The sequence below is a fragment of the Myotis daubentonii genome, chromosome 1 (assembly GCF_963259705.1).
Source record: "Myotis daubentonii chromosome 1, mMyoDau2.1, whole genome shotgun sequence".
Lineage (NCBI taxonomy): Eukaryota > Metazoa > Chordata > Mammalia > Chiroptera > Vespertilionidae > Myotis > Myotis daubentonii.
The window spans coordinates 33,595,399-33,607,817 of NC_081840.1; the positions used below are offsets into that span (position 1 = coordinate 33,595,399).

General features: G+C 36.8%; 1 protein-coding gene across 1 annotated transcript in view; it reads right to left on the reverse strand.

Moving 5' to 3' along the window:
- LRRC9 (leucine rich repeat containing 9) overlaps positions 1–12,419 on the reverse strand; it is an 86,167-nt gene that overhangs the window by 7,655 nt on the left and 66,093 nt on the right. The window contains exons 27-29 of the mRNA XM_059694735.1: positions 10,436–10,653; positions 6,775–6,843; positions 1,168–1,308 (exon numbers count right to left, since the gene is read on the reverse strand). Coding sequence (XP_059550718.1) covers positions 1,168–1,308; positions 6,775–6,843; positions 10,436–10,653 — 428 coding nt within the window. The remainder of the gene's footprint in view (positions 1–1,167; positions 1,309–6,774; positions 6,844–10,435; positions 10,654–12,419) is intronic.

Here is a 12,419-nt window from a genome sequence, read left to right on the forward strand (position 1 = left end):
CCACCAACAATACCAACCAGTCCAGGTTTTCATAATCTCCTTCTTGGATTATTTTAAAAGCTTTTTAACGGGTTTTCCTGTCTTTAGCCTCTTCTTTCTAAACCCTTGCAAAGGCATTGCTCTAATCATGCTGCTTCTTTAAAAAAAATATATCATAGCTTTTCTGTGTTAAATTTAGTCTTTGGAGGATGGTCAATGATAGAATTTCCTTATGATATACTTTGGTGGCTTCTCTAATTTCTTTCCTACCATTTTTAGGAAAGAATACCTTTTTAGGGTTCATGGGTAAAGGCCCAATTATTCTACCAATATACAGAAAAAGAGATACACATCTCTCTTGTTAGATGAACTACACAGTCCAGAGAATTGTGGTTAGAATTCCTTCCTTCCCTTCCTATCTGCTAAGTGGAAAGAGTTTTGCTAGTTTCAGTTTATAAAAGTGACTAGAGGCCTAGTGCATGAAATTTGTGCACTGGAGGGGGGGCGTCCCTCAGCCCGACCTGTGCCCCCTTGCAGTCTGGGACTCTTCGGGGGATGTCCACCTGCTGGAAGTCAGACATCCCTCTCACAGTCCAGGACCCCTTGCTCCTTACAGCCCGCCTGTAGTGGAGGCAGGAGAGGCTCCCACCACTGCTGCTGCCCTCACCATCTGTGAGCCTGGCTTTTGGCTGAGCAGTGCTCCCCTTGTGGGAGCACACTGACCACCAGGGAACACCTCCTGCAGTGAGTGTCTGCCCCTGGTGGTCAGTGCATGTCATAGTGACTGATCATTCTGCCAGTTGTTCCGCCATTCGGTCGATTTGCATATTAGGGTTTTATTATATAGGATATGTTGTAGTTTCTTACCTTAGAGCATTATCAGACATATTGAGCAAGAGGCACACATTTTAAATAATTAGCTTTATATCAAAGTATGTTATTAGAAAACGGAGCTCCCCTGGCTTGTGAGTGTGTGTGTATATGTGTGTGTGTCTATGTGTGTGTGTGTTGAGTGCTCTATTCACCAGTTCAAGTCTTTGATAGTAATCACTAAAAAGATACTAAATAATCTACAAAAACATCATAGCCTGGGTTTAAATATTTAAGTAAAAATGCACAAGATAGAATGTTCATTTACTAATAATATATATATTTTAAAAGAAAAAGTATAAATAATATAATTGTTACCGAATTTTTCCTTGCTTGTAGTTCAGAGAAGTGAAATTCAGCTTTTGCCTTATCATCTGAATTCACAGGAATTCCATCTAACATCTGTAAGTTAGGTAGTCGAAATATGAGCATATGGCGATGTACCATTTTTCTAGAAATCTGATTAAAGATAAAAATAATTTATTAAGAAAATCTTTTATTTCAAATGTTAACTTTTATAAAGAAGGAAGTTTAGCATAGGCAACAAAGAAGTAGATGATACAAATATGAGCTCCCTTTTTGAAAGATTTCTCAATTCCCTGTTACGCTAAATGAAAGTAAGAACTTTTCTTTTTTCTAACTAAGGCTACCATTTGATGGTTTAATCTCTTTTTTTTAGAGTACATCTATAATAATAAAAGCATAATGTGCTAATTAGACTAGACAGCTGAATGACCATCCAGACGTCCTTCTGGATGAAGCCAGGGTTGTGAGGGCCGAACCCCTTGCATGAATTTCATGCATCAGGCCTCTAGTATATAATATTGTTCATTAATTCCAGACAGTCCTACCTCAGGAATGGGGTTGTATTATAAAAGTTCACTTGTAAGTAATTAGTTTGAAGCATACTTTCCAACAGGCACTATTGGAAAAGTTTAATTCAATACACATCTATTGAACTGTATAATCTATCACTTCATAGTACCAAACTACTCTTAAAAATATTTGCATATGTGCATAAGAAGGTGTGGAGAAAGAGTTAACATAGTAGGCCTGAGGTTTTTATTTTTAGAAGGGTCTGCTTACAAGGATAGCTCTTGACTAATGTTTGGTACTTAGATTTTGGAAGTGTTTCCACCATCCTTAACTTTCACTGTACCTAGACTACTTATACAATAATATTATTTATGCTCAACCTACTTTCCTTCTGAGATCCTGGAATTTTGGTATGTGATAGGCATAGGGTACCTATGTGACTAGCCCCCAACAAAATTCTTGAGTGCCAAGTCTATTGGGATTCCCTAGGCAGAAACATAGCACACATGTTGCTGCATTTTTGTTGCTGAGTGAAGAGTATGTATTGTGTGACTCCTCATGGGAGAGAAATAGCATAAGGAAGGCTGCACATGGATTTCTCCAGACTCTGCCTATGTCTTTTTCACTCATCACCTGGCTGTGTATCCTCACTATACCACTGTAATAAATCTTAGCCATAAGTACAACTATATGCTAAGTCCCACAAGCCAGTCCTTCTAGCATATCCTTGAACATGGGGATTGACAACACAATCATGTGTTGTGCTATTTGTGATAACAAAACAGTCATCAAAAGGGATGAATAAACAATTTATTTCTTAAAAATGTAGCAGATACATATACATTAATGGAAAGAGATCTCTAAGACAAATAATTGAGTGAAAGGAAAATTATTTTTGGCCATGAAGCAAGTTTAATAAATACCAAAGATTATAATAAATAGGTTCCTCTAACTAAAATGTAATAATGTGGCAGGGTAGTAGGAAGCTAGGAAAATTCCTGGGCAAGTGGAACGGGGAAACTGAGATAAGAAAATTAAGCATGGACAAACAGTTTGGGCAGCTTTCAGCTATCTTGTGAATCACAAGACGTTATCTTACCCAAGCACGACACTTGAGAGTAAGTGGTTTATACCTCTCCTTCTAACCAGAGAATACATAGCCTAAATCACCCTGGCCTGGGAAAATAGAGAGCAAAGGCCAAATTAATGTCATTTTTTCCAGCTAAACCCAAGGACACATAAAATCTGGGAGACAAATAACAAAAGCCCTAAAAGCACTGGGTTGGTATCACTTAAGGGGAGAATGTTAGGCAGGACTGATTAGCTGCTAGGGCAGAAGGTGGGGAAGGGGGAAAAAAGGGGAGTTTATCTCACCCACTGAACAAAGAAGTCAGTAGTCTTGGTACTTGCCAAGATAAAATCTCCAGGTGTTTTCTAACTTCTTGGAAAAGCTACAACAATGTAAAAGGGAGACCTTGAAATCTACTCTATCTGGCAAGGGAACCTTGAAACCTATGGAGCAGTGGTTCTCAACTGCGACCCCTTTGGGGGTTGAACGACCCTTTCACAGGGGTCACCTAAGACCATCGGAAAACACATATATAATTACATATTGTTTTTGTGATTAATCACTATGCTTTAATTATGTTCAATTTGTAACAATGAAATTGGGGGTCACCACAACATGAGGAACTGTATTAAAGGGTCTCAACATTAGGAAGCTTGAGAACTACTGCTATAGAGGGTAAAGGTATAAAACCCTTAATCCCCCACCAGGCAGGGCACTCAGACTAGCTGAGTTGCTCGCTTGTGCTTTATGGCAAGAGTATTCTTAATAAATTTAATTGCTTTGCTTCCTTAATAAATCTGCTTGCTTGCCCAGACAGCATGACTTAGTGGTTGAGCATTGACCTATGAACCAGGAGGTCACAGTTCAATTCCTGGTCAGGGTACATGCCGGGTTGTGGGCTCAATCCCCAGTGTGGGGCGTACAGGAGGCACAACGGTTCTCTCTCATCATTGATGTTTCTATCTCTCCCTCTCCTTTCCTCTCTGAAATCAATAAAAATACATTTTCAAAAAAGGAACAGGAAAAACACTATATAGCAAAACTTTTAGAATGCTGCTAATGCAATATTTTGTACCCTAAAACTTATTCAGTTACAAGAAACATAAAAAATTAATGAGTGAGGAATCCACTTAAGCATCTTTTTAAAAGCAAATTCTAAGAAACTAAAAGAAAGAAATAATAAAGGGTGGAAATTAATGAAATAAAAAGAGAAATAATACACTTGATAAAACCAAAATATGATTATTTGAAAAGAGTAATACAATAGACAAACTTTTAGTAAGCCTTGTCAATAATAAAAGAAAAAAGCAAAAATCAAGAAACTTAGGTATAAAAAGATAACAAATAGATATAATAGAGATTTTTTAAATTCATGAGAAAACAATGATAACAATACATTTAAAATTCAGATGAAAAGGATAATTTTATAGAAAAATAAGACTGCTTAACACTGGCTTTTGAAGAAATAGAAAACATGACTAGATTTATAGTCACTGAAGAATTTGAATAAGTAGTTTAAATCTACTTTTTAAGCCCAGATGGTTTTAGAGATAATATTTAATTATCCTTTAAGGAATACGTGTCTTCTCCTAGATAAGCTAACTCATAGACTAGAAAAAGAGGGAGAATTCCACAGTTAATTTCATGAGGCAAATAAAAAAGTTTGATGAACTTGAATAGTATAAGAAGATAGAATTATAGTATAAATTTACTTATTTCTATAGGTACAGATATGTATGCCACATGAAATCTTAGCAAATTAAATCCAGAAAAGTAAAAACATGACTAAATAGTATTCATCCCAAGAATTTTAGAGTGGTTAAGCACTAGAGTCTATTTTTTAAAAATGTAATATATTTTTATTGATTTTAGAGAGGGATAGAGAGCTAGAAACATCAATGATGTGAGAGAATCATCAATTGGCTACCTCCTGCAAGCCCCTCACTGGGAATCAAGCCTGTAACCCAGGCATGTGCCCTTGACTGGAATTGAACCAAGGACTCTTCAGTCCGTAAGCCGACCCTTATCTGAGCCAAACTAGCTAGGGCAGCACTAGAGTCTATTAATGTAATTTACATGTTGACAAATTAAAGCGAAAAACTGTGTTACAAACTAGTCAAAACCCAATATCCATTCATAATAAACTGGAAATAAAGGAATTTCCTTAAAATGTTGAAGGTTATCTACCCATAACCTAGAGCAAACATCATATTTAACAGTGACAACTTAGACACATTCTTTTGAAGTTAGTAACCTACTATAATTGCTTCTATTCAACACTGTACCAGAGGTCCTAGTCAGCACATCAAGTGAAGTAAAGGAAATAAAAAAAACATAAGGATTGGAAAGAAATAATTGAGTCATCCTATATAATAAAAGCCTAATATGCTAAGTCATCTGGTTGGCTGTTCAACCAATCAAAGTGTAATATGCTAATGATATGCTAAGGTTGCTCAACCGCTTTCTATGACGTGCACTGACCACCAGGGGGCAGACAGTCAACCAGTCGACTAGTTGCTATGATGTGCACTGACCACCAGGGGGCAGATAGTCGACCAGTTGACCAATTGCTATGACGTGCACTGACCACCAGGGGGAAGGCACTCCAACAGATGGGCCAGACATTCCCTGGAGCCCTCCTGCAGTCCTCCTGCAGTCCCTCCCCAGCTGGCCAACCTCCCACATCCCTTCTCGGCCCTGATAGTGCACTGGTGGGTTCCCTTGGCCTGGCCTGTGCCCTCTCACAATCCAGGACCCCTCGGGGGATGTTGGAGAGCAACTTTTGGCCTGATCCCACAGGCCAGGCTGAGTGACACCACTGGTGCACAAATTCGTGCACTGGGCCTCTAGTTTATAGATAATATGATAGTCTACAGAGAAAATGCAACAAAGTTTACAGTCCATTAGAACTAAGAATAGAGAGTTTAGCAAGGTTCCTGGATAAAGAAGAATATGCAAAAATCAGAATTTCTATACTCCAGCAATAAACAATTAGAAAAGTGTAAAAAGACATTGTTTAAAACAGCCATTAAAACAACAATAAATCTAATCAAAGATGATTAAAACCTTTAGGAGAAAATTAAAGGACATAAAAAATGTAGGGATATTTGTGTTTATGAATGGGAAGGATTAATGCTATAAATATTAGGGGAGACTGCTTATTGTTGTTTTTTGTTTTTTGTTTTTTGTTTTTTTTTGGTGGAAATAGCTCTCTGATGTAACACTACTGGGCTCTCTCAATCATTTCACTTTTCCACTGGGGAAGTAGGGTGATTTAATAAATCTGGAATTAATAAATTGGGCTTGTTTAGTTCCCATCTTTCCTTTTGGAAAGAGCTCACTGTTGGAAAGAGCTCACTGTTCCTTCAGAAAGTCCTCAGTCAAGTATTTTCTGCTAATGGGTACTCATGATTGCTTATTTCTGGAATCTGTTAGCAGGCCCACTTGGCTTTCTCACTAAGGTAAGCAAAATATTTTCACCTCTCATCTGCCACTATCATATTTCTCAGCTTGTTATTAGGTGAATAATGGTGCTACTTATTAGATGCCTTCAATGACTCCAACAGGAAAGGTGGCAAATTTCTTCCAAACTTAATTTAAATTCAATGCAATTCTAATTAAAATATCAAGATTCTCATATAACTTGAGAAGCTGTTTGCTGAAACTCATAGAAAGAGGGCCAAGAATAGCCAAGACAGTGAAGAAAGAAAAACAGAAGGTAGAATAGAAGGAGAGGTGCTTACTCTATCAGACATCAAGACTTAATATAAAACTTTAGTAATTAACACAGGATAATATTGGTATACAGGAATTGGCAAATGGGCCAATGAATATAATGTAGAACCCTAAAACTGAGCCTCATGTATATGACAATGGAAGTTTATATTGGAACCAGACGAAAGAAGACACTAGTCAATAAATTGTGCTTGGAAAACTGTCTGTGAATACATAAAACAAATAAAATTAATTATGTATATAAAAATAAATTATGTATAACTGTAAGTAAATTAACTAGTAAGTTAGAAAAGTAACATACTCACTGGATTGCCATAAATTGTAAGCTCTCTGAGAGAAGAGATACCATCAAGTTTTTCCAGTTCTGCTATATCCTATTTAAAAGTCAATAAGTTATTATTTGGTTAAATCCAACATCTTCAAATATATACTGATTTGAAGCTAATTACAGCTAGCTCACGATTGAATCTTGTGAAGTTAGCTTGAGTGACAATATTCTGTATTGTTGATTAAAGACAAGTCTGTGTAATATTGATTCCAAATACGTGATTGGCAGAGATGACATTCTATCATGGGAAAGAGGCCATATAGCAGCAGTTACAAGAAAAGACAATTTTTTTTTCTCAGAAAAGTTATGATCTATTCTAGGACTCAGATTATAATTGACTATTTTCCTAGAGAATTGACTCAGAAGTGTGGAAAAGAAGGTGTATCAATCTAAACAAATTTCAAATGTATATATGCAATACAACCTTAACCATAAAGGAACATATGATATTGAGTGGACTGCATCCTGATATATTTACTGGGAATATATGTAGTTGAAAAACTATTTCTCTAGTTGAATTACTTGTCTTCCCTAGGATTGGATTATTTCTTATGTATTTAACATTGGTGAAAGTTTGCAAATGCTGTACATTTTAGTTTTTTGCACAGAAAGTCCCAAACAAGATAAATCCAAAGAGACCCACACCAAGACATATTATAGTTAAATGACAAAAGTTAAAGATAAAGAGGCAATCTGAAGAAAGCAAGAGAAAAATGAGTCACATAAAAGGAAACCCTATATAGCTATCAGCTGATTTCTCATTTAGCAACTTTATAGGCCAGAAGGAAGTGGCAGGATATCTTTAAATGAGATGCTTAAAAGTAGATGCAATTGTTGGATGTCAGATAGGGGAATCATTTAGACACAAGGACCAAGCAGGACTATAAGAATGAATTAAATAACATCTTTCAACTGTGATCCTGTGATTCTTCTTGCAGAAGCAAGACTATTGGCAACAATTTTCCAAAACATGATAGCTAAGTCAAAAGCACCAACTGGAATATGTTATCAAGAATATGCAGTGTATGAAAGACTTTAAAGTAGATTAATAAAGGACTGCATATACCTTTTTTGGAAGTACTAGTTTGCTAATTTTTCAGTGCTTTTACCCTTCTAGGCTATAAATCCTTGTTAATTCAGGAATTATAATCTGATTGGCCACTTGTGGTAATTAATGCTGGTGTAGTCTATCCATGTTGGTATGAATCTAGAGAGAAGATCACTCCCAAAAAGAAAAATTGAACCGAGAGTTAAGAATTTTGAAGAACATAATATTTTCAGTAGAATTAAACAGAATCTCCAACTTAACCTTATTCTTCTCAGTTCATTTCCCCCCCAGCTAAATGTATGGTCATATTAAGGGACTATAATTTGAATGGTCAGAAGAAGTGTAATGGTAAAATGATCAATTTAAATTCAATGAATAATACCATTCTAAGGACACAATAAACAAATAAGGGCTGATAATTAAATAATAATCAATACCCCTTCAATGTATAATCTCCCATGATTTATCCTAGCAGTTGTCCTTTAGCTATCTTAAATTTTGATAATAAATAAGCTTGACTAAGCATTATCCTGTTTAGGTTACTGGAGAGGAAGTTGCTATATCAGTTGATCTGCCTTCCATTCACTTTCTTTAGTGGATTAGTGGGGTGGGGAATTGGGTTAGAGACACTTCTAGGGAAAAGCAAGTTACCTGGTCTAAACTCCTTGTGAGTACACTGATAACTAGATGTTCTGTCAAATAGACCAATGTTATTTACTAGAATGTCCTTGTTTATTAGATGCTCTTAGTGGATCTCTCTGGTTAAGGACTGTTTATAATAAATAAACCTAGGATATAAAGAATTATCAGGCATGGCTCCCTATAAAATGTCATATAAACTATAAATAAAACACTCCCTTGTTGTATGGGATCATATTGTTCAGAGAGCTCATATTTTATTCTAAGCTGGACAGTGTGCATGTGTGATGTGGAAAGAAAGGACCTGAGAAGCCATGGGAATGTCCCAGGTCTTGTATATTCTTGAAATTATTTGTAAAGTGATACTGGGTAAGATCTTTGATTCATGTAGGTCTAACTTGACAATCCTTTGTGTTAACTCAGTTGCTATCATTGGAAAGATTGTTTATAGGATAACAATTTTCCTAATTTATATTTTTTTGTGGATAAAACTTTGTAAGAATCATTGGGTTTTGAAGTCTTATCTCAGATGAATTTTGTTGAACCTTGATAAATTAATTGCATGATGTTTTCTTCTCTGAATGTATATTTTCTAATTGCTATGTAGAAAAGGGCACTGCTTATGATTTCCTTCTAGCTTCAGACACCTTCTAGCCTTAGACCAACCAAGCAAAGGCTATCTGAACTGGAGTAAGTAGAGCCACAGACAAATATTGATTGTGTACCTATTATGTACCAGACACTATATATACTGACACAAATGTGGGCAGGACAGACTCAGTCCCTGCCCTTTGGGGCAGCCCACAGTTCATTTTGTCTTGTAGTTTGTTTTAGAGATATGGGCAGAGTAGTAAAATTGATAAAAGGAGGACTAACAGATCAACACCAAAGCACTGAGAGAAATGTTAGGGTTGTATAAAGTTATGTATACTTTTAACCCTCTCATCTGCATACTATCTCAGGAAAAAGTCTGGGCAGACTCAGTTGAGGCAATGGCCTAGGTTGAATTTTGAGCAGTGAAAACTAAGGCAGGATCCTAAGGAAGCCTTGAGTAGGGGGAGATGGAATATTAAACCATAATTAGGAATGATTGAAATGTCAGGTAGAACAAGTCCATATGTGAAGTTTAAAGGACCAGAGGAAGTTTGAAATTGAGATGCAGAATTAGCATGGACCAAGAGTAAAGTAGTCAAGAACAAAGGCGATCTCTTAGAGAGGACTGCTCAGAAGAGCCGTAGGACATTAATATATATGTATATATATATATATAAAATTTCAGAGAGGAAGAGAGAGATCGAAACATCAATATGAGAGAGAATCATTGATTGGCTGCCTTCTGCACGCTCCACAATGGGGATCAAGCCCACAATCTGGGCATGTGCCCTGACCAGGAATCAAACTGTGACCTCCTGGCTCATACTTCGAAGCTCAACCATTGAGCCACGCCAGCTGGGCGAGCCTTAGAACATTTAGAGCTAACCTTTTTTTGTTTGTTTGGATGCATGTGGGTTGGTTGGATTTATGTGTAGAAGCAGAGTGACATCTTTGCATCACAGGCTATTTCTATGCCTCTGTCTCACAGAGTATCCGGCATATAAATGGTAAGTAACACACTAGCAGAGCTTTCATTGGTGTATTTGGAAGCTTTATGTTCAGAGGAGTTAAGTCTTTTTTTTTTATTGCTTAAAGTATTACAAAGCGTATTACATATGTGTCCATTTTTCCCCCCTACCCTAGACAGTCCCCTAGCCTCCCCTATCCCCCAGTGTCTTATGTCCATTGGTTATGCTTATATGCATGCATACAAGTCCTTTAGTTGATCTCTTACCCCCCTACCTCCTGCCCCCCAACCCTCCCCGGCCTTCCCGCTGCAGTTTGACAATCTGTTTGAGGCAGCTCTGCAGAGGAGTTAAGTCTTGTAAGTCTCTTAACAAAAACAAAATAATGTTACCTGGATTTTATTATATCCTAGGAAAAGTTTTTCTAGTTTTACCAAAGGTTGTAAGTTGTTCAGCTCTCGTAGTCTGTTTTCTTCCAGGTGAAGTGCCAACAGGGAGCTTGGTTTGGCAAAGGCACTGTCATTAAATGCTCTGATGCGGTTATGGTCCACTACCAATTCCTGAAGAACTAGTAAGTTGTCAAGCCCTTCAACTTGACTGATTTCATTCCCTGAAAAAAGATAAGTCATGATATATCAGGTGAGCCCAAACTTCCTGAATGAAGGGTTATCTATCTTCATTTAAATATTTTCATACATTTATTTTTGAAAAAGTATTTAAAAGAATATATTTCCAAGGAGAAATAGAAATGTGATTTTTAAGAAGGAAGACATCCTCAAACAATATTTTGTAAAATTTCCTCTTTATGTTTGAAAGATTAAGATGTGACATACACAATATCTGTTCAGTAATTAAGTACTAAAATAGTCTTAATTACTGGTTTTGACAAAAGCAGATATATAAAAGTGCTGCAAAAGATATGCTCCTGAGTATATCTGATTATTCTAATAGGCATTCAAGTAGGTACATATAATTATTTATTAAAATGATTTTTTGTGTTAAGTTGAAAAAATACACCTTAATACACTTTCTCATAAAAACATATTTTATACTATAACCACATTAAAAATTAAGAATTCATTACATTATGTTAAAAACTCAGTCCTCTATTTTTTAAAAATATATTTTTATTGACTTCAGAGAGGAAGGAAGAGGGAGAGAGAGAGAGAGATAGACACATCAATGATGAGATAGAATCATTATCGGCTGCCTCCTGCACATCCCTTACTCGGGATTGAGCCCACAACCTGGGCATGTGCCCATGATCAGAATCAAACCCGTGACCCTTCAGTCTGCAGGCCAGCACTCTATTCACTGAGCCAAACCAGCTAGGGCTCAGTCCTTTCTTTATAACCTATGAGTTCTCTCTACTGTCACAATCAATAGTTTATAAATATTAATGATCATTAATATGAGAAGATGACTCTTGAGTTGACAAAATACTTTTATATGTGTTTCCTATTAGAGTCCCCAAATAGGACAGGGTAAATATTGTTTTTTAATTATCATAATACTAAGGGTCAGAGAAGTTAAGTGATTTCCTCAAAGACATAAAAATGGCAACACCAGGTCGAAAAATGATCTTTCCATACTGCAAATGAGCAACCTTTCCCAATGACTTTATTCTGCTTTGCTGGGGTCCAGCCCCAGCGGTCCAGGGGTTCCCAAAGGTGTGGACGGAGTCGGCGCAGAATGTTTTACACGGAGACAGCATTCAGAACTCTCTAGCTTTCCTTAGTCTCCGTGGATCTTTCTCTGTGGCCTCAGCCAGGCACAGGGAAGATCCACGGAGACTAAGGAAAGCTAGAGAGTTCTGAACGCACCCGCTGGGGCTGGACCCCGGCACTGCTTTAATACCGCCTTTTGCCCAATTTCCTAATGAAATCATGAAAAACATATCCGACTATATTTCTTTTCTCCCCTAATATATCTAGTTAGTCATTAAATCCTAGTATTTCCTTCTTTTAAACTGCAGTTTGGACTTACCTCTTACTTATTGTTCTCTCTGACACTACTATAGCCGGGGCCCTTATTGTCATTCATGTCCTTTGGAACCAGAAAGAGCATATGCTTGGATCCAGACCTGTGTTTTATCCTATACCATATCATTTACTGGCAAAAATTTAGATACATTATTTAACCCCACTGAGATTCAATTTCTTTTCTTGTAAAATGCTTATAAAATTACTATGCTGTGAAGGTTGAATTAGATAATCTATGTAGACAAATACCTTAACCCATGACTCAATAAGTGACAGCTATTACTGTCAGAGTAAACTGCTTCACTTCCTGCATAAGGCTACCTCAGTGTAATTTGCCATGCTAGACACAGCAACACAACACATTGGTCCTATACATTGTTAGATTAAATAGACC